Source organism: Symsagittifera roscoffensis, unplaced genomic scaffold, assembly GCF_963678635.1.
Source record: "Symsagittifera roscoffensis unplaced genomic scaffold, txSymRosc1.1 SCAFFOLD_577, whole genome shotgun sequence".
Classification (NCBI taxonomy): Eukaryota; Metazoa; Xenacoelomorpha; order Acoela; family Convolutidae; genus Symsagittifera; species Symsagittifera roscoffensis.
This window is the reverse complement of record NW_026971353.1, coordinates 1-22,930: the sequence shown is the minus strand read 5'-3', so window position 1 is coordinate 22,930 and position 22,930 is coordinate 1. Positions and strand designations below refer to the sequence as shown.

General features: G+C 37.2%; 1 protein-coding gene across 1 annotated transcript; it reads left to right on the top strand.

Annotated features, from left to right (window-relative positions):
- The first annotated feature begins 3,822 nt into the window (after positions 1-3,822).
- On the top strand, positions 3,823-16,601 carry LOC134856327 (EF-hand domain-containing protein 1-like). The gene is made up of 11 exons (XM_063872689.1): positions 3,823-3,959; positions 4,048-4,269; positions 4,339-4,475; positions 4,904-5,057; positions 5,468-5,623; positions 9,694-9,904; positions 11,840-12,060; positions 12,385-12,525; positions 12,841-13,235; positions 15,431-15,623; positions 16,280-16,601. The coding sequence occupies exons 1-11, from the start codon at positions 3,894-3,896 to the stop codon at positions 16,370-16,372; spliced, it is 1,989 nt and encodes a 662-aa protein (XP_063728759.1). The 5' UTR covers positions 3,823-3,893; the 3' UTR covers positions 16,373-16,601.
- The last annotated feature ends 6,329 nt before the right edge of the window (positions 16,602-22,930 follow it).

Sequence of the window (22,930 nt, the reverse complement as noted above, 5' to 3'; positions counted from 1 at the left end):
TGGAGCATTACAGACAGAGCAAAAGATTGGAGGCTGGCGAGAAGCCCTAGAGAATGAAAGGAATCTGAAGGATAGTGAAGCCTATCACAGACCTACTGGTTCAAAATATATGGTGGGTTCAAGCTCAGCGCCGTATTGTAATAGCAAGTATCCTACGCACATGGTGGTGATGGATGCGAGGACGCAACAAGTGTTGGTTGACCAACTTTTCTCTGTGCCAAAGTGCGTGAGGTTGGCCAGAATGTCAGAGAGGTCATATGACTTGTTGGCAAAGATCTTTCGGGCAGTCCCGAAGAGATCCGAAGGCGAGTTGCAAGACGTTGTGGGTGAAGAGTTCATGAGACTGAACGAAGGCAACGTGAGTGAGTTCCAGAAACAGAAAGCGAGTGGAGCGTTACCCACTGAATTCCCCACCATAGAAGAGAAAGACGATTTACATAGAATCCTGATGGAAGTGGAACCGTTGCTGGGAGCCTCAGGGTATCGGACCCGAAGGAACATAGTGAGAACCCATGGGGAGTATCCTTGCCACTGCTTGGCGCAGACGTTGTGGTTCCCTAAACGCGGGAATCTGATCCTAGTCTGGGAAGTGGAGGAGTTGTACTCCACGGGGTTGCCCGATCAGAATCAACAAGTGTCAATCGTGGTGGTTAGCGCCATGCTAGCAGTGAGATTGTTGGAGGCTAACGCGGACACAAGTGAGCAGGAGACGGCCGTGCCGACTCCTGAACAGTTGAGCAACGTTAAAATGAGTCGTGAATTGGATCTTTTCAGAACCACCATCAAGGTTCTGAGAATACCTAAAGCCATTGAAAGAATATGGTCAAGGCAAAGATTGATGCCTTGGTTCCGTGCAGTGATGACATCTTGGATGTATGAACGCGCGAAGCGTCACATGTCAAGGAACACGGAAGCCTATCAATCTTTCCAGCTAGATATAGGACCAGGAGCCTATAAACGAGCATTCTTGACGCACAGAAACGCGGTCACCACAGCGGTGAAGCGGGTAGCTGGAACGCCTTGTGTTACTGAAGATGAGAAGAAAGAGGTCTTAAGAGCTGACCTAGAACGAAACGTGAGCCTATGTCTTCACAACAGCTTTTGCAGGAACCGGGAGCAGAAAGTGAATGTGGACTTCCTACCTTGTTGCATACCGAGGCTGTTGGAACAGGAGGGTTGAGGCACGGCCCGCAACTCTCTGGACATGTTAGAGAAAGTTCTGGAAGACAGTGACGCTGAACATCAGGATGGAGAAATGATGGAGTGAAGATGACCAAAGAAAAGAAGAGAAGGAGAGAAAAACTTGATTGTATTTGTGTGCTAAAACTTGAACAAATCAACCAAGTTTTGATTATTGAACTTGTTAAACTTTTTGTTTTGATCTAGTTTGGTCAGACCAAACTTTGAAAATGTTGCAATTCTTAAAATTGTTGAAATTGTTGATTTTAGTTACTACTATCTATGTATGTATATAAGGAGCATAGGTGAGTATATTTACCTATTTATTCCCGACTGAAGTTTTTAACCTGTGTGAGACACAAATTCACTGTGTGGCGACATGGTAAGTTTGAGTAAACTCGCTCGAGAAGGGTGGGTAACTCAATGACTTTCCTGGCCACAGAGTTTCTTAGTTTTAATATGGAAAGGACCGCATAAATGACTGATTATACTTGGTGAGTGAAGTTAAGTTAATTTTAACGGGTGCGTGGCCGTGCCACGTCCCACTTTTTAATCAGAGGCGAAAAGAAGTTTTATGGCGAGATGACGTAAGTAGTCAGAAAAGAAATTTTATCTAGGACCCTCCTCATGGTGCGAATTTTGTGAAAATGTTGGAAGGCAGTGAGATGTAGTACGATGCCATTTGTGAACACGTAGTGAGTTGAGTTGGAGTAGATAAATTTCAATTTCTTATGCAATTTGTAAGATTGGTTACTGAGAACTGGATAACTACTTGACGATAACCCGGTGTTATGCGATCAATAGGGACATTGATGGAGACTTGTCCAGGGAGTATGTGCCATTCTGCCAGATGACACAGCATAACCTTCCCGCGACAGAAAAAAAAGTGACTAAAGGCCTTATGAACAAAAAAGTGTTGCGACGGAGGGTCAGAATGTTCTAGAATTTTTATTTTTAAAATTTCGATTGGAAGAAGAGCATTTCTGAGAAATAGAAAAAAGACGGCCATTTTGAATGGAAAAGACGAAAATCAGAACCACGATATAGATTGTGAAGAACAGTTGTATCAGAGACAGAAAAATACGGAGCCTCTTATCGTGGCAAGAACACACGATAAGGACCTTAGCGACAGATATTTGTGGAGACGGAGGCTTCAGTGGGGGGAAGAGAAATACCACGGAACCCTCCCGGGACACGAAATATAGGAGATAAGAGTGTTATCTCAAGAAAATCACGGGAGCGGAGGCTTGGTCCCCCAGAGACTGTTATATGTGAAGGGACTGTGAAAACTGACTATAACAGCTGCTGTAATGTCTTAGATCTTAATTAACACCGTTATTATTTAATATTTCAGAGCATGAGTAGATAGAAAAAGGAAAGGGTCAATCCATCTCCAATGGATTTAATATAAAACTGTCACACAAAAACATAATAAAATAGGTTGTTCGAGCCGTGTTTTTAATGACAATCACGTAGTCTGAGGATCCGAGACTCAGCTATGTGGTTGTGTTCGCATGCAAACGAAAGCTGATCAAAAGTAGTTTGACTGATGGCCTAAAAATGGTAACTTTTTACTTTGCCCTAAACAGACCAGAAAATCAACTGGCAAGGTCGAGACGGTGAAAAACGAGTAGAATTAAGGTAACTGACGCCTGCCAGTCGTTGATAGGTACTTTTTCTACGCTCCGTCGCTGTGTGATATTTGGGCGAATGTTACAAGATAGTGTCCCTGACTCTTGAGCCAATGGTTATAGGGCCGATTCTTCTCAAGCCTTCTTCATATGTGACCGAAGTAGGCGACTGTTACAAATCTTTTTACCATAATCATTGATTTTGCAGCTTTATCCTGATATTATTGTGCTGTGATTAACTCCACTTGGTAGTTCCAGAACTTTCACAGCAGCTAGGTCCTTTCAAACAAAGGAAAGCTTGTGATTTTGTTTCTGGACACTTTCGAGTAGATATTATTCTGTCTTTTAAATAAGAATCTCCTTGAGAATACAGTTTTGCTCAACAGTAGCAGTCCATGACTCATTCTTCAAGCTTCTGATAAACTGTTCTGGTTCTGGGGGAGCGAAAACGCCAGAGTTTGAAGTTTTCTATAGCTCTGTTGGTTGTATGTTTTGGAAAAATGTGATTTTTCCTATCCTATTAATTGGAAATTGCTTGAGTTCTTCAGAAGCGCAAGTTCTGTAGGTTTTTTCCGTTTTAGCCACATGTTTTTTTGATTGGCGGAAAAAGTTCAATTAGTAGGATAATTTTAACTTCCTCTCTCTGTGAAGATTGCACAACAGTGCTGATTTTAAATCGATTTTTTGGTTTGCTTCAGGATTTGAGTTAATCAGAACTTCATGTTCTGTTGGGATTTATGAGTCTCGAAACTGTTCATTTGACATTGTTTTCTTTCAAGTCACTGAGCCCGACTCGTTAAGCTTTCTCTATTTTCTGTTGAGTATCGCTTCAGTCTTGTTTGTTTTTATAGTTTCTTCTTGGTTTCTTGAATTTTGTACTAACTTCTGAACTTCTGCGGTACAAATCAAAAGTTTTTTATATTGTGAAACCTCTTTTAAAATTATCAAAGAAGTTTATTAATTAATAAATTTTCGATCACACTCAAGGTTGAACAAACGTGTGCAGCTCATGACCAAGTTTTTTGCATGCTTTTTAAAAAGTAAACATTGTCGCATATTGTAAATTTTGGTTATAAACTAGTAATGGCGAGTCACATTAACACCCATTCGCTTCCTTACCTTCCAGGCAACACTTTTTCGGATCCAACTGTGAGTATATTTCCATTCAATCTTTGAATAATCCTCAATTGTTATCATGGTTTTAAAAAAACTTCTATTTCTTAAATTGTCTGTTTAGAAGTCCCGGTTTCATGTTCCTCAAACTCTAGATTTCAAAAACGGGTTTGCTCTAAAGCATAAACCTGAGGTTGGAATCGGCGGTGAGCCTATTCACCAGAATGCCCTGAACGAGGATGACTTGAATGAACTCGCCAATTTCAAGCCCACTTTGACATACGGACAGGCCAAACAAGCTCCCCCAGAGGAGTTTATACCATCTCACGTTGCATTCGATAAAAAGGTTTGACCATTTAATAGGTTAATGATTGGAAGCTTGAAAGGATCAGTTGATTATCAATGATTTTTTTAGGTGCTTCTGTTCAATGGCTACTTCAAGCAGACAGTGTATGAATCATCGGCAGAATACTACCGCGTACGACCAGTGAAAATTTACTATTATCTAGAGGATGACACTATATCTGTTATGGAACCACCAGTAGAAAACAGGTCCAGTGATTTTTATGCTGTTCTGACTAGAGATGAGTCGCTTGAAAAACATATAATTTTTTATCAAAACTTGATCGATCTTTGATGAAGGATGTAAAAAAAATAAATTATTATTTAAGCGGAAGAATCAGCTCATTCTTTATTTCATTTTTTTAAATTTAACTGAAACAAATGCCTAATTTGCATGCTTTGAAATTTTTAGATTCAACCATGTGCAGTTGATTCAACAACCTGAACAACTTTTATTTAACTAATAAGTTTTAGAGGTCTCGATTTATATTTATTTTAGATAAAACTGCTATTTGATGGGCATTATTATATTTTTTGACAAGATTTTTGACTTACTGATGAGAAAAATATCAAACTAAACAATTTTGCTATCCTCGTTTTCATGGCACTTCCTTTCAAAGTAAATTTTAATTTTCTAGCGGAATTCCCCAAGGAAAACTCATTAGACGACAGAGACTGCCTAAAGAAGACGCAACTGGCGAGCACTATACTTACAAAGATATCAAAATAAACGACACGGTGACCTTCTACGGAAAAGTTTTTCATATCACCAGCTGTGATGTGTGGACCAAGGTTATTGCTTTTCTTTGATAAAATCATAAATAGTGACGTTTCGGCATTAATTAGTGCACTGCCCTTTGCCTACGATAATTGTTCAAATGCAATTGAAGGTGACCTTTTCTGTCCCATCAAAAATACAGCTAACAAAAAAACGGGCTACTAAAGATCTTCCATCCTTTCAAACTATGCAGCTGAAAATTAATTGGCACTCTTTTTCAATTTTTCACTCAAAATTTTAACATCAAAGGTGGCATGAAAATGATGTCACGAACTGTGTAACCGAAATTTTACATCAAGTGTGATTCAAAAGATACAATATTGCTTTGCCCAGACGCTAAAGTAGCGGATCGTGTTTGGGAAAATATTGACATGTTGGTACTTTGGCTGCTTTAAAGGCCACTATTAAAAGTAGTAATTTGTAGGAGTACTTGACTAGCCAAGGCCTGGTTGTCAACAACTTTGTGGAAAGCCCGCCAGATCCGTATGAAGAAGACAGGAAACGAAGAAATGCACCTAAAACATTCACCACAAAATCTGATTTTGACAAACTCAACCAATTCTTGACTCTTGATCGCAAGGTTAGTTTAACGATCTACATCTGAGCCAATATAAAATGCGTTCACAGAAAAAATTGTCTCTATTATCAGTCTTATGATAAAAAACCCAGTTTTGTATCTTACGACTTTTTAAAAAAATCGCGGGCATGAAAATGTTAAATCTTGTAATATTTTGACTGACAGTATTCCATTTAAGGTTCTTTATAATGCCGTTCTCAATGACTTTGGTTATGCACGTTAATATATTTGGTACTTGAACAAAACTAACTTTGTTATAGAAGTATTGCAGAATGCTTTAAACATAGTATTGTTTGCAAAACGTTCGCAAGCTTCAAAAAAAATCAAAACTATTGTTCACTTTCCAAAGATTTTTCTGTTTTTTTTGTCTTAAGGCTCTTCGATTTTTGATGTTTGAAGCTTGAAAGGCTATTCAATTTATGTTTCCTCTGGTTCAGAAAATTGACTTTAATTGTTTGTTATCACTACTTTTTGAGTTCATCGATCTTCTTGTTCTTCTGTTGATGTAAAACTCGCATCTCAAAATAACTTGAATTCAGCCTCAGCCGTATACTAAATTTTGTGCTCCTTAATGTTCTTCATTTCAGTGCAATTTTCTTGCTAATCTCTCCTCTGTATCGCTTATGATGCGAAATTCAGTTTTAGCGAAATTCAGTTTCTCAAGATGGGTTTAATTTCACGAGAAAGGTTTACCAGAAAGGTTGCCAGAAGGTTTGAAAAATGTTGCGGTCAATATTTTAAAGCATATAAGCAAATAAAAATGATTTTTGTTTTGACCATTGAAAATGGGGAAGAACTTTATTTCGGGTGTGTTTTTTTGTTTTCTACGTAAAATCAGGTACCACAATTAATCATCGGAATAGATCGAGCGACATATCAACTTAAAGCCCTTTCAGACGCGATTCAAACGCATTTGAAAATATTCAAAAGTTGTCTCAATGTTGAGAAACATTGGCCTAAATATTTTCAGTTTCATTTAAATTTCGAGCGAGGAAAGCGATCGTGTAACGTTCGTTATATAAAAGTTTAACATTTTTAAATTTTAGCTTCTAAAGTAAAAAACTTTGATTTCACTAAACAAAAACTAGTTTCGGAAATTTAATCTAGCGCTTCCTTGCCTATAAAGTTTTTCTAAATTTTTTTTCTAATTTTCTTTCAATTCTTGAAGACAAATGTTGTCGATTATGCCTTCTTTATAAACTTTTACGCGTTTTGAGTTCTCTAATCACATCACGCTCTAAAAACGACCTTAAATTGAAAAAAAAAACATAGAAACATTTCTCTTCGCAATCAGTACTGTTGGCTGGATATTATTTGAGTTTTCACTGCATTTTCTAACCTTGAAGGTTTCTGAAAATTGTTTTGTGATTGCTTTTGGGTGAATCGAAGGTTATGGATGTTGAAAAGTCATGGAAAGATCCTGAAACAATATTTGTCTTGACACCAGATGCGGATCTAGGTTTTTTGAGGGGGGATTTTCTATTAAATTTTGAAAAAAACTTCGATCAAACTTTTCAGCTGGACAATGGCTCGAATAACGACAATTTCTGTACTTTATGACAAAACTTACTAGAAAAAAAACGTGAATTCATGATCTAAACTTCAATAATGGCTTCGCAGTTTGTGATAATTTTTTATTTTGTGGATCTCAAGTGATACAAAACATTGCTTAATTTCTGACGCAATTTTTTTGACGTATTGTCATTTGCCAGTTCAGGAAAACATGCATTTTTAATATAATTTTTAAATAGCCTTTAACAAAGTCAAGACATTTATTTAGTTTTTGGGTTATATTCTGGAAAGCGTCAAAACTATTGATTATGCTAGAGTTTGGTTTTTCGCGGTTTGACAGGAAAAGAAGGGAGTGTGAATTTTAAAAAAGGCAAAACACAATGCAATAATCAAAGTGCAAATGCTGCAAAACATAACGTTAAGGAACTTCAGTTTCCAAATTTAAAAAAAAAATCAGGTTACCCTACGGAATAACATTTTTACATATTGAAAAGTTATCAGCTAAAATAGAGGTTGTACAATAGTACCGAAGGGGGCCCTTTGGGTGACGTGGGGTCAAATCCCTAAAGCAAACCCAACCCCCCCCCCCCCCCCCCCCCCGCCCCTCATAAGGCCTCTACTGCTATTGATCCAGTTTTCTTGAATTTGCTAAAGTTCATCACAAAAGTGTCAGTCATTAAAATGTCATTCCTGAAGTTAACAATTTTTCAATCCAACTTCATATTAGTTGAAAAGTTCCCGCGGTAGGGGAAAATTTTTTTTCAGATAAATCATGAAACTAAAACACGTTTGATGGTCAAAAACTTTGTGTGCATCATGAAACAAATCTTACAAAGAAAAAAATATCAAGACCGTTTCAAATTTGATTTGAGTTGAAACAAATTCTGAAAACGATTTTCCCATTTTCAGTTAAACCAACGTCTGTAAAACGCATAAAATTGGGCAATTCAGATGCAAAGTTGAGGAGGCAGAGCAATAAGCAGAATGGTTCAAGTGCAGAAAACCAGCAAAATATTGACTTTTATTGGTTTATACGGGCTAATTGATAAACCAACAAGACTGCTCGTATCAGGGCGAATCCCTGAATGTTCCGACTGCCTTTTAAGGTTTTATGGAGCAGTAATAACATTAAAAGTTAAATGTAATAAAATAAAACTTAAAATTTTTTTTTTTTCTAAAATTTGAATTTTTTATGAAAATCATCCCCCCACACTCCATATTAAGTACAAAAGGATAGCTTTCGCTCCTTGTAACAAATCAATTATGGCAAACAAGCTTCTTTCAACCAATTTGGAACAATTTTAAGACGGATTAACTCTCCGCTTACGCGTTAATAGCGCGAAATATATTGCGCGTTAATTGTCCCAAATTGGCCAAAATGGCAATCTTTAAACCCCCATAACTTTACAAAAAATGATCACAGGTGAAATATCTTTTCAAATTTGAGCTCATCACAACAATAGCTTTCGAATGATACAAAAAAAATTCCGTCAAAAATGGCTAGTTAAAAAGTTGAAATTTGTCTGAAGAAAAAAAAACCCACCCCGAGCACAAATATTCCGTTACTTTCGTATCGAAAGTCGGAACAATTAGTAGAATTGTCAAAAATTACCCAGAAAATGAATAAATTATGCATGAATTGAATAACTTCTTTATTTTTTTGATTAAAATATAAAAGAAAAGATTCTTGATTAATTTTTTCTCAAATTGTGCATAAAATGTTCGTTGCTTTTGGTTCTACACTTCTGATAGTTACTTTACTGGTTAGCTTACAAAAATTATTATTTTAACAATTTTTCTGCTCTTGGACCTTTTCTGCTCTTAGACCATTCTGCTTATTGACTGGCCACCAAAATTGAAGATAAAATTGACAAACAAAAGGCATGATAATAGATAATAATCAAATAAAATAGTAGCAAATAGATTAGAAATTGGGATTATAATATTCGATTATAATGAATTAAAATTGTATCGAAAATCAGATGCATGAATAATTGATTATAATAAAATAAAATACATTATAATTGATCATAATTTGTTTTCAAAGAGAGGTAATAATCAATTTTTAATTGATTATAATAGATTATTTCTCATTTTTAGTAGGACTGGTACTGAATCATAATATTATATACTATTAACTCTTGAAACTGGATGCGGGTTGATATATTTTTTTTTCAAAAGGATTCAAAAATAGTTAGGCAGTGTATTCAGGAGCGGATCTAGGATTTTCTCGGGGGGGGGGGGGCGGATTTTTATAAATTTTCGAAAATTTTGGCGACCTTTTTTTAGATAGACCAATATGATTTTTCGAGCTCTCTCAAAGTCCCTGTGTTTTGGCTAAAATTTCTGCGCCACAGGCAAAATTTTGGAAAAAAACAGGCCAAAAAAGGCGTTTTTAAGAACTTTTTGGACAATTTTGAAGGCGCCTTTAGAAAAGTTTTGGGCCCGTCACCAAAAAAGGATATCTCAAAATAGATCCCCCCCCCTAAATCCGCCTCTGGTTCTATTAATTTTCTTGAGCTCATTGACATTTTTGCAATTGTATGTTGACTATATCTTAGGTTCTGCGGTTCTTCTGTATCTGGGATGACCGCGATGCAATGTTCGGAGATGTGCGACCATTCATCATTCACTACTACTTGGCGGACGACACTCTCGAGGTCCGAGAGGTGCACAAGACGCCCGAAGGCCGAGACAGAAACGACGGAAGGGATCCGTTCCCTCTGCTGCTCACGAGAATGAGGGTGCCCAAGAACCTCTACGACATTCCACGTTGGCACATTTAGTTGTTGAAAGTCTTTGTAAAGTAGTCCGAACCTAATATTTAATTCGGATTTTTTGGCTTGTAGAATTTTTTTTTGCGCTTTTATATATCGAAGTGTGCAAAGTTCAGCGGAAACCGATAATTGAACAGGACTGCTTATATATCAGGGCGAAGAACTGAATGTTCCGACTGCACTTTGAAGTCGATTCAAATTTGTTTTTATTTAAAAGTAGACGACATAATAAAAAAAAGAAAAACGTTTTTTTCTCTCTCTTCAATTGATCCCTCATACGTTAATGTAAAATTTGAAGGGATGTAGATAGCGTCTTGTATCAGAGTAATACGACCAAATGACTTGCCTCAGTTTAATTTGGAACAAACTAGCTGCCGCTTACGCGGATTATAAGAGCGCAATATATCGCGTGTTAATTGTTCCACGAAAAAAATCATTGGTGAAATAAGAGCTCAGGATAGCAATATGTTTCAGATGGTTTTAAAATTTTGTCAAAATTGGCTAACTAAGAAGTCGAAAATTGACTGAATGAAAAAACCAGACCAAGCATAAATATTCCGCACTTTTTTGAAAGTCGGAACAATTAGAAGCTAATAAAAACCATTTACAATGCTGAAACTGTTCACAGTATTTGTAAAGTTGTAGCATTTTTGTTCACAGAGTAGCTAAAAAGAAAGTTTCATTTTTCAAGTTTCTAAATTCTCCAATCTTTGTATTGTCTGATATGTGTGTTAGGTTATCGTTGCATTGTTTAAATTTTTGTATCTGATATAACTAAATAGATTTTTGATTTTTTTGCTTTTGTTTTCAACAGCCATCGGGTACTAGAATTTTGCGATCGGGTAGAGTATTGCTCGGGTACTAGAATTTTTCTCGTAAAAACGTTTTTACAGGACTCATCTCCTTGACTCATTTATCTCCTGGTCCTCTCTGTTAAAAGTCATGCAACAGACAAATTTTGAGCATGTTAGCATTTTAAACATCCGTCCTAATAGAAGTTTGTTTTTTATGTTGATTGTAATTTTAATTTTACCCAGTTGATTTTTTAAAATTTATTTTTTGTTCTTTTTTTGGCTTAATAGGTTTCTGTTTAGAGTTATATTGATTTAGTTGATATATTGGTTTAGTTGATATATTGGTTTAGTTGATATATTGGTTTAGTGTTATATTGGTTTAGTGTTATATTGGTTTAGTGTTATATTGGTTTAGTGACCTCATATTGCACCGTTTGATGAGCAAAAGAAATTTTTGTGCGCGGGTGAGTAAGTTTTGTGGGTGAGTGGGCTTGAATTTTTCTTCTATGCCTAAAAACTTTTTGATTTTTTTTAGCTGGAACAGTTTCTGCTCATGTATTTTTTGGATTTTTAGCGCTTAATACGTATTCTTCCGAAGCTTATTTCCTATTACATTGTCTGGGCATTGCTTTATGGTTGTCTATTAAGCTCTCGGTTTAGTTTCTCAATTTTGTATATCACCTTGCATTCACTTCCTATATGGCCTTCGTGAGTGGACAGTACGTATATTTTTCCAATAAGATTTAGCCGATTTTTTTTGGTTGATTTTCAGCCTACTAGCTATCGGCTTTAATTATGTCAGCTTATTCTCCTAATTTTTTTTATTTCCTACAATTTCTGATAATATAAATGAGAATTATAAGATTCTGACCCAAAATTTTCGAATGCCCAAAATTAATTTCGCATTTTGATTTTTTTCGTTTTCTCATGCTGTTTTAATCCTTTACCTATTGTATAGTAAGTGGTGCGAAGCGAAGCTTCAATTCTGCATAGAAATTGATTCCCAATGCTTGAACCTAGCTGATTAAAATTAACCAAAAGCAAGGAAAAGCTCGAGCTTTTTTTGAATTTCAAAACTCACTCAACATCTTACCGTTTTGACGCGTATCAGCAAAAAATTTGATTATTTGTTGCAGCAAGTTTTCCTACCATTTCGATGGAGGCGAAGGAGACGGAGCACCAGGAGTACTTCACTCCCGAGGACTTCATGATTGGGAACACAGTGACGATGATGAACAGACGATTCCTCATCTACGACATGGACAAGTTCACCCAGGAGTTCTACCGCTACAACTACGGAATCAAGAGTTTCGAGCCGGTTCCGGTGGGACCCCCTGCCTGCGATGCACCCAAAATGGTAAATGATAGAAGGGTTCTGAAGCATACGATCTTAAAAATAGTATTAATACTAATAGCCACTGATAATTAAGCTGCAGTGTGTGTTAGTATTCTAGATTATTCAAGTTTTAAACGATCAAATTGTATTTGCTTGTTTCGAAAACGTCCATTTCGAGCTTTTGAAGATTTCAATGGAGAATTTTTTTACCGATATGGAGCGTATCATTATAAAATACCGTGTTAAAATTTCACGTCTATTAAATAATTGAGTGTAGTGAGTTTATTGGATGAAATTTTTATAATTCTCTGATTTGATAAAATCAGAACTCATATTTGTTTGCAGTACATTCCGCCCTACAATGGTTTCGGCTCCTTGGAGGACTCTTTGGGCTCCTGCTTTCACTTGGAGCCCCAACCGCCCAGAAAGGACTTCATTAAGATGTTGTCCAACGACCACAACAACCTGCGATTCCTCGCACAGATGGTAAAACAGATTCTTGAAAACAGAAATTTTAAGTCACTTCCAGAAACGTTATGCATACATTTGGATAAACCACTTGGCTCTTTTAATCAGATATATGTTTTTGTTGTTCGTTTTCAAACTGTGTTCTGATCGTTTATCTTATTTCGTAACTAAGGTCATTTCAAGGCTGTTTACATCCTAAGCCTTGTCACCATCTTTTCTCGAAATGGTCACCGCTTTACTAAACAATAAAGTGTACAATAGGAATAGAAAAACGAATATTAGTAGTTTAAGAATATTACAGCCTGTTCGAATTTAGTGCCTTTTTGTTTGCAGGATGACAACGATGAGAATGAGAACGCAGACCGCGAGTTCATAATCTACTTCAGCCTTGCTACGGACACCTTCATGATTTACGAAGTGCCTGCTCGCAATACTGGACGTCTCGCTGGTAAGTTCCTCATGCGTACCAGGATCCCCAAACCTGGATGTGACATTAATGAACCAGAGTTCTACGGACCCCAGGATTTGGCGATTGGCGACGTTGTCTACGTGTTCAACAGGAGATTCAAGATCAAAGATGCCGATGTTTTCGTCCTGAACTACCTGAAAGAAAATAAGCATAAGTTCCCTGGAATTGATAGAACCATCAAGTCTTTGGAAAATCTACATGCTAATAACCAGCTCGGAGTTGGAATGATAATGGACTCCCAAGCACCCGCTGGATTGTCGTGAGTTTTTTAAACTAAAAGTTAAATTCTTTGACAAAAAATTTCTAACTAATGAGGTCACGAGCTAAAAGAGGTTTATTTAAACAATGCACCAAACGAATAGTTTCAATAGTAGTGTAGTTCACATTTGTCCTAATTATTGAGCATTAAATTGACGGTTTTAAAATGATTTTGTTTCTGAAATTAATTCCGCGTTAATAAACCGGGAATGTTGTTTTTGGCACTGTAGAAAGTAAAGTATTCACGTTCATCATCAATCACACCCACCCTAGTTTGTGATTAGAGTAGTTCCTTTCCTTTATTGAAGCTTTCTTCCCTTTCATCCTGATTAATCGATTTTCACTGGTTTTCAGCTGTTTAATAATGTAGGTTACTGCACTTAGCGTGAAATTCAGAATTATTTCGGATTATTCAAAAAAATGATTTGAAGGCTGATGTTTTTCTTGCTGATTTTTCAATTTAGAGGTCAATTAATCAAAATTTCTTGATGGTTTCAATTTTCAAGTGAAACGATTTCTTTTCAACTTTGGTCAGCGAAGTTTAAAGGGCTTGTTTCTTACAAGGGTTTTTGCAACACTCAGCCAAACATCTTGTTCATCTCCATAGATCAGTAGCCATGATTTTCAAATTTTCGCTTGAGCTATTGCTTTCTTTGTCACTGATTAGCTTGATTTATCTTTGAGTCAACAGCCCCTCCCCCTCGACCTCTCCATTCCCCCCTCCCCTCCGGCTTTTCGAAACTTGATGACTTTCATCAATTTTTTTTCAGCCTCGATTATTTATCTCCTTGGTTGATTCTGTTGGTCATAGTTAGCATATGCCCGTAGATTTTTAGTTTTATACTAGCTATCAATAACTGAAGTTTGTTGTGGATTTAGTTTTAGTTATGATCTGTGTATCATCATTTATTGTGCACGCTTGTATTAAAATGAGTATAGACTACTAATATCTCTACATTATTTTGAAAACAATATAATAATTCGCTGGTAATTTTGCACCTGTTTTACGATGCCTACAAGTCTCATGTTTATTTTTCTTCATCTTATATACATGTTTTTATACATAAAAAAACCGATATCAGATCGGAAATTGATTGTGAGATGATCGTAAAAGTTTTTCATCTAAAACTGTGATAACATGAAGCGAGTCCTATTTTTTTGAGGACACAAAAATCATTTAAGTTTTTAAAAATTAACAAAGCGAGATCTGAAAAAGTTGAGCGCGAAGCTGAAAATTTGCTTTCCTTTATTAAGTTTTCATGCATCTGGCCAATTTTCCTCGCTTTTCGTTGCAGAACTAAATTGAACTTTTGTTCACGGATTGTCGTAAAAAAGAAAGGAGGGAGGAGAAAGGAAGGTAGGGAGTAAGAGAGGAGAAAGAATGAGAGGCAGATTGTTAGGTTGATTATATCAGTCGAATTTTCGACCAATCAGAACTCAACATAGTTAAGAATCTTAATACAAAGTGCTAGTGCTAATGTACAGTATTTTTAGGGGCGGAGATTCTTTAGTAGATAGCATAGGGGAGGGGGGATTCTTTAGAAGATAGCATAGGGGGGATTTTAAGTTGGAGATCCAAATTTGTTTTATTGCTAATTACCTTAACCAGAAACTATAAGTTTTTTCGGCTAAGAGAATGCGAATGCGACTCTGTGGGGTACGCACCGTAACAATCTTCCTATTGCAATAAGGATTATTGCTAGAGTCAATATTCGAACGAGCTTACAAGTTGTCCCTTATATAAGAGAGCCGACTAGGTGCGGGAGGTTGCTGCAACGATCCAATTTATTCAGACGGAAAAAGCCCATCCTTTAAAACAAATAACAAATAAAGTCGTTTTTTTTTGTAATTTTACTATAAATTAAGAAGAGTAGCCATACGCTGGGCAACTAGTATGCTGTGCAAATACAATTTCATAAAATTTAAGTTTTTCAAAAAATTTTTGCTGTGAAAATATCAACGCATTTTGTTAGACGTTTCAAGCAGATAACAGAACCATTACTCTGCTACTTGCTAAATTTGACTCTGATCCGCAAAAAATGCATTCGTCATTTTCTCGACACAGCAAAGTTTTCCATTTTTTAAATTCGTAATCCAAATGACGACTGGATATCACATTTTCTGCAACCAAAGATTGCCTCAGATCTTAAAAAAAAAATTTCTCTGGTCGAAAAAATTAAACTTTGTTTCTTTTAGCGATACTCGCAAGGCAGAGTTGGTACAGACACTGAGTGAGCAGTTGAGAAGGGCGCACTTCAACCGCTTCTTCAGCATAAGGGAGGCCTTCCTCAAACTGGACTTCAACAGGGACAAGTACGTGCAGCCGGAAGAACTGGCACACTTCATTAGCCAGCTCAACATCCCCATCGAGACATACCTAATTAAGGAGGTGAGTACAATCTTCAATCAATATTTTTAAATTTGGTGTGTTTTGATATTCATGATTAATTAAGTACAAAAAAAGAACATTTTTACAGTTTTCAATTTTTTGATCATTTTTGTCTGTGAGTTATGATAACCATTAGCTTTAATATTTTTAATCAGTTTTTTGTCTGTGAATGTTCAAGTAAATGAATATAAGAAATTGAAAAAAAACTCCGAAATGTTGTAAAAAAGGAGAGTTATTATTGGTTAGCTAGGTAGTTGGTGGGTTTTGAATCTTGGTTTTTGAGCGGTAAGTTTTTCAACAAGGTTTTAATTTATCATAAATATTGTGCATGTCAATACTAGAGGGTGGCTGTGTAAGAAGCCAAATTTTTTCTGCCAAACTAACGTTGGATGAAACGCATATTTGTCTAAAACGAGTAGGATTTTTTGTAATTTGCATGCAGCTCAAATCATGGCCGTAAGTGCTTCAATATGATATCCCATTTTACCCCATGGGACGTTTTTTGTGCTGCCTGGCTCAGGGCGACAGAAACTTCTCTAGCCTCCTGAAGGAATCTGGACGAGAAATGAATAAAAAATACTGCGAAGTTGCGATTTTTCTCTTGTGAAACTCAAAATTTGTGTATGATACTTTCTTGAACAACATTTTTGTTGCAGATATTCAAGGTCATTGATACCAACCATGACGGAAAGATTAGCTGGGAGGAGTTCATTGAGTTCATCGAAGCCGCCGGGTGCCAAGACGGTTGATCAAACACTACCACCGCGTGAACAGACTGAACTGCATTCATGCACTGAAATCATACTTGATCGCCATAGAAATATATATTTGTTGCAAAAGTAAAGTGTGTACCATATACTAAATAGACTTAAATAAGTGCATAATCAAATAAATGCGTGTGCTCAAATCACCATAACAGCTTGTATGTACATATGAATTTAAATGGAAAATTTAAACAAAAAATGTCTCGACAGAAAATTTTCTCTCACAATTAATGAGACCAAGCATGTTTCCCCCCATCAATAGCAAAAATCAAGTGTACTTTTTTATTGCAACCGATCGTTTTAAAGCAATCAAATCCTTTTCCTAAGATTACTTGGCCGCCTTCTTTTTTGATTTTTGTTCTAATTTTGAGCTTATTAGTAAGGTAGTTAGTAATTGCAGTAGCTTATTTAAGCTTAATTTAAGCCATGAAAACATAGTCTTACTCAAGTAAAGGTAGTTTTTGGAATTTTTTTAGTCATTATTCTTCAAAAACTGTTTTCCAATTGACCCATTTTACTTTTCAGACAAAGCTCTATATAGCTTGTTGATATTGTTTCAAAACTAACGTTACCAGATTTAAACACGTTTCTAATCATACAATTTCAATCATTTCTTGTCTGAAAAATTTCTTGACATACAATTCCATAGAATTCCATACGTACACAAAATTATATGAAATCTCTATGACAAACACTTTTACATGCATGAAAATTGTATAGCTAGCAGTTTTTTTCACAATAAAAAATTATTGTCTTTGTAGTTACGCTAAACATTTCAGTCTTGTGTTCTGAAACACAAAAACAAAAAAAAAGATTTTCTAATCTAAAAAACCGTTAGTTAAGGGGAAGAAACCTCACAGATAAAATGCAATTGTGGATTACATGAATGAGATAACATTTCATAGATCACTCTGAACTATGAGGAAAAACTGTAAACTTTTGCATATGGCTAGAAAGTTTTTAGGCCAAAGATTTATAGGTCACTATTTGCTGCCTGTTTTTTTTCAACAGATAAGAAAAAAAATCCTTTTAACTTGGAGGTTTTGGAAGTTTTTTTTGCAGCAATGTAAATTGTGTTTATCATACAGTTATCATATATGAAAATTTATGATGAGCATTTTTCTTGTTTGAAGGTCAACCCAGGCATTGAGATGCAATTTCAGAATCGTTTCAGATAAGAGTACACTGTCTATTTGACACGCTATCTTTTGTCGACTGAAGTTTTTTAGCGCAATTTTTGTTTTTCTAGTCATTATTCTTCAAAAACTGTTTTCCAATTGACCAATTTTACTATTACTCTGAAGTATTTCTCAGGTTTTTTTTTGTTCAAATTTTTATAGCAACATGCAGAAAAAAACGACACCAGTTTGAGAAAACAATTTTGTATGTTTTTCAGAGTGTGGTCGGAACATTCTGTGCTACTTGTACAGTAACCGGCTATCCTTGTTAAAAATAGTTTTTAAATTAGAGGGTTAAATCAAAGCCTTACAGAAAGTGAAAGGTCAATTGCCTAGACAAACAAAAATGCAAAACATACAATTTCCCTTTTACGGAACACAAAAATATATATTATATAAATATTGAACTTGCATTTTTCCATAATAAGCCCGAGTACGAATGATTGTACTAGGGTCCCTCGCCACGGTTGATAGCTTCTCCCCCTTCTTCTTTGGAACTGCTTTTAATAGTGATAAAATTATTTTAATGGCTCTTTTTTCCAATTAACACACCTGTGAGATAGCTCTCGTCGAGGAAATGCAGTGGTCGACGCTCCCTCATTGGTCTCATTTTGAACCAGGTTGGTTCTTCATTTTTTCAGCGTATGATTGTTCTGATTGGGGTTTTAGATGCTCCTGCAGGATGCGGCTGGGAAAATTTTGTCCTGACACCAAAAAATGCACCACTTCCAGAATTTTTTTTGTAGCTGAAAACAACTTTGAATTAACACACCCATGAATTAACTCACTTTGAATTAACACACCGAGCTCGGTATGTTGATAGTCTTTTATTGCAAAAGTTTTTTTGCTTTACCACAAAAAAATGATTATTTTCTCGACTTGTTCTAAGTCTTTTCTCCGCGCGGTTTTTTAGGGGAATCGAACTACGTAGCAGTTCACTGTGAAGAGGCCCCTTCCCGTTAGGAAAAGTTCAAAAATCCTAAAACTTTTGATATCAATTGGGTCGTAAGTGGTATTTTTCAGATCAAAAATTGGACACTTGGGGTATAGATGTGGGAGATAGATAGTATATAACAAGGAGGATAAGTTTTTACTAGCCGTTGATTAATATTACTATGTCTTCCTCTACACTACAATATCCGAATTAAGACCTTTAACTCTGAAATTTGCAACCGGCGGAGGCTACAACTGGAACGGTCCAACTGTGCCCTCCACAACCTAGATTTATTGAAAAAGTACCCAAACTATACTGAAAATGTGTTAATGATACCCAATCGTCGTTGTGGATGTTGTCCTGACTGCCCTGATGTGTCTGGAGTGCGTCTGTCGGATTGACACTCTAACTTCCGGTAAAATTATCATAAGCGTGCTTAATTATTCAAAGAACACTGGGCACCTAACAAACAACCAAAACTCTCACTCTTTCGATAAGGAATGATGTAAATCAATCAAAAACAACAACAAATAGAAATTTCGAATCACATCCCGTCCCGAAATGATATATAATTTGTCATTTTATGTTTTTTTTGCTGTTTTTTGTTCTTTTTTGTTTTAAAATGAATTTGTTTGTGTTTTTTATGTTTTTATGCTTTTTTTGCAGTTTTTTTGTTCTTTTTTGTTAAAAATGAATTAGTTGTTTCTTAGTTATACACTATTTTTCTTTAGTTTTATGCTCTCTTTTTAACTGTTTTCGGTCCCAGAGCCTCAAAAGAAGTGGGTTCATGACTACCCACCTAACCCTCCGGCCCCCAGAATTTTAGGATTTAACTAGGTTAATAAGCTAAATTGTAGTAGTCGGAGGTCTGAACCTACCCTACCGTCTAGTACAATACAGGACACTAAAGCCTCAAATCGGGCATACGCCCGGGGCGGAGGGTCCGTCGTTGAAACGTTTGCTGACTACGATGGTCTATTGCCTCTAACAGGCCCACGCATGAGCGCCATAAAAAATCTATGTAACATTTGCCCGGAAATCACACAGTGGCGGAGCGTAGAAAAAATTCCTATTGACGACTGGCTGACGTCAGTTATCTTAACTCCACTCGTTTTTTCTTCGTCTCGACCTAGCTAGTTGATTTTTGGTCTCTTTAAGGGCTAAACCATCATGTTACCGTTTTTGGTCATCAGCCAAACGAACTTTACTCAGCTTTCGTTGTACGCAACCATAATCCCATAGCTGGGTGTCGGATCCCCAGACACCGTGATTACTACTAAAAACAAGGATAAAAACCATGATTTATACTTTTTTTTGACAGTTACATATCAAATCCGTTCGAGATGACTCGACCCTTCCCTCGACTTCTAACTACTCATGCTCTGAAACACCAAACAGTTATTGGAGTAATTTAATCGTTCAGGGCATTTCAACGCCTAGAACACCGTTAATGTTCTTTAAAAAATCTGTGGGCGCCGGGCCTCCAATTCCTATCACTTCCGGTGATAACGTAGTTATCGCCTGACTTGTGGTGCGTGGGAGGCTTCGTATCCACGCCAATTGTCCCACTGGACCTTCCTTCTCCACAGTTTCCGGTGGATAAGCTCCTTATCGTGCACTCGTGTTACAAAGATAAATTTTGGAACAATCTGAGCCTCGATCTCAAAGTTTTTCTTCAAATAACGCCTTTAATAAACGTCTCGGCGTGCGTCGGTTGGTTCGGCTGGGCCGTCCAGCCAAACGGGTCATTCAGAGGGGCCGTTGCAGATAGCTGAGCCAGTGTGCGCTTCGACACAGAGGTCTGTTGCGGATAGAGGCTCTGTTGCGGATATCAGAGCCCTTGTTTGCTACGACCGAGGGTCTTTTGCAGATAGCAGTGCTAGTGTATAAGTGGCCAGAGTGGCCGTTGTAGGTAGCTGAGCCGGTGTGATCTTCGACAGAGGGGTCTGTTGCGGATAGCAGTGCAAGAGTGGGCTTTGAAACAAGGTCTCTTGCGGACAGCAGAGCCTGTTTGTGTTAAATTACAAGGTTTGTTGCGGATAGCAGTGCAAAAGTCTGTTTTAAAAGAAGGTCTGTTGCGGATAGCAGAGCCATAGTGAACTTTGACTGAGGCTCTGTTGCGGATAGCAGAGCCCTTGTTTGCTTCGACAGAGGGTCTGCTGCGGATATCAGAGGCAGTGCGTGCTTCGACAAAGGGATCTGTTGTGGATAGCAAAGCCATGGTGTGCGTTGACAGAGGCTCTGTTGCGGATAGTAGAGCCCTTGTGTGCTTCGACAGAGGGGTCTGTTGCGGATAGCAAAGCCATAGTGTGCTTTGACAGAGGCTCTGTTGCGGATAGCAGAGCGCTTGTGTGCTCCGACAGAGGGTCTGTTGCGGAGATCAGAGCCAGTGTGTGCTTCGACAGAGGGTCTTTTGCAGATGGCAGAGCTAGTGTATACTTCGCCTGAGGGGCTGTTGGGGATAGGAAAGCCAGTGTTTAATTTGAAAGAAGGTCTGTTGCGGATAGCGGAGCCTGTGTGTTTAATGCCAGAAGTTTTGTTGCGGGTAGCAGTGCAAGAGTATGCTTTGAAAGAAGTTGTGTTGTGGATGACAGAGCCTGTGTGTGATAAGTCGGAAGGATTGCTGCGGGTAACAGTGCAAGAGTCTGCTTTAAAAGAAGGTCTGTTGCGGATAGCAGAGCATGTGTGTGTTATGTCAGAAGATTTTTTGAGGGTGCTGTCAGAAGATTCAAGAGTGTGCTTTGACAGAGGCTCTGGTGCGGATAGCAGAGCGCTTGTGTGCTTTGTCAGAGTTTCTGTCGCACGCGGACATCAAAGCCAGTGTGTACTTCGCCAGAGGGGCTGTTGCAGATAACTGAGCCAGTATGTGTTTTGAAAGAAAGTCTATTGCGGATAGCAGAGCGCGTGTGTGTTGTGTCAGAAGATTTTTTGCGGGTAGCAGTGTAATAATGTGCCCTGCAAGAAAGTCTGTTGCGGATAGCAGAGCCCTTGTGTGCTTCGACAGAGGTTTTGTTGCAGACAGCAGAGCCAGTCTGTACTTAGACGAAGAGTCTGTAACGTGTAAATCCGGTGATTGATCAATCTCAAAACTTGTAGGTTGAACTTTTAAAACTGACATAGAGGCCTTTTCAGGTATTGTATTTGTGACTTTGTCGAAAAAAAAAACAGACAGGAAGTGCAGATCTTTTGCAGATGGCAGAGCTAGAGTAGACTTCGCCAGAGGGGCTGTTGCAGATAGCTGAGTCAGTGGGTGCTTCGACAGAGGGGTATGTTGCGTATAGCAAAGCCAGTGTGTACTTCGACAAAGAGTCTGTGTCGTGTAATACTGGTGATCGCTGAATCTCAAACTTATAGGAAATTAAAACTTTCAGGGCTGTAAATTTACATACGTTGATTTGTTCTGATTCTGGAGTCCAAGTTTTCCTCAATACTTAAAACTTAGTTTTAGTTAAATCAAAGTAGTAACCTTTTCTCGATATTTGATCTTTTTTAGATCAAACTAAGCAGACTGAATTACGTTCTGTTGGTTTTTAGACAAAATGTAGTCGCTTTTTTCTCCACACCAACAGTTTTGAATAAAGTTTTCACTGATTGAAAATTATTCTATATGAAACATGGGCAACGGTTACTAGAATATATTTTCGAACCTGTGCCTTACTTGAACCCTTTGATCAAAAAAATTTCATAAATTGCAAAAAGAAATCCAAAAAGTAGCCTCAAAACGTAGTAATTTGCTATTTCTTGATATCAAAGCAAGTAAATTGGTCTGGTTTTGCAATATCAGTTATATTAAATTGATCTATATTAACGACAAGTCTTTGCCGTGGGTCTTGTTGGATTTCAATCAAATTGCCTGATTCCTCAGCCCTCTTACAAGACATAGAAGTATAACCCGGTTTTTCAAGTCAGTACATCGATTCAGTTGTTACGTTTTTCTGTTAGGTGGTCTTTCACCATGATATTAAGTAGCTTAAGTTGAACTTTTGTTAGACGCAGGTTTTTCGTAGGTGTTGTTGGAATTCAAGTAATTTGCCTAATTCGCAACCCTATTGATAAGAAATAATACGTTGAGATGCGTCTGGTGTTCTTCTTTGGACGTAGTTTGTTATTTCACGCTCTTTGCATACTTCCCGCTACTTCACCAAAGCGCGAGAAAAAGACTCGCTTCACGAACTACAAGCTTACGACTTGTAGACGTTTATTCAGTTCTATCGGGATCATTTTCTATTGTCACGTACCGACCTTGTCATTTAGCCCGAAGCCAATAAAACTTCAATAATTAAGCATAGCAGTAACAGTAAACGTAGAGGAAATAAAGAGCAACTTACTAATGTATTATTACGGTCCAAAAAAAACACTTGAGCTATCATTTAAAGCCAACGAAGCGGTACTGAGAATATGGAGAAGCAATTAGTTTGAACATGCTTTTTC

Excerpts from the sequence above, each read along its gene's own strand:
- LOC134856327 (XM_063872689.1), top strand. The coding sequence starts at position 3,894 with ATGGCGAGTCACATTAACACCCATTCGCTTCCTTACCTTCCAGGCAAC. Across the intron at positions 5,058-5,467 it reads GCTGTGATGTGTGGACCAAG|GAGTACTTGACTAGCCAAGG; the intron begins GTTATTGCTTTT and ends AGTAATTTGTAG. Across the intron at positions 12,526-12,840 it reads TGCGATTCCTCGCACAGATG|GATGACAACGATGAGAATGA; the intron begins GTAAAACAGATT and ends TTTTGTTTGCAG.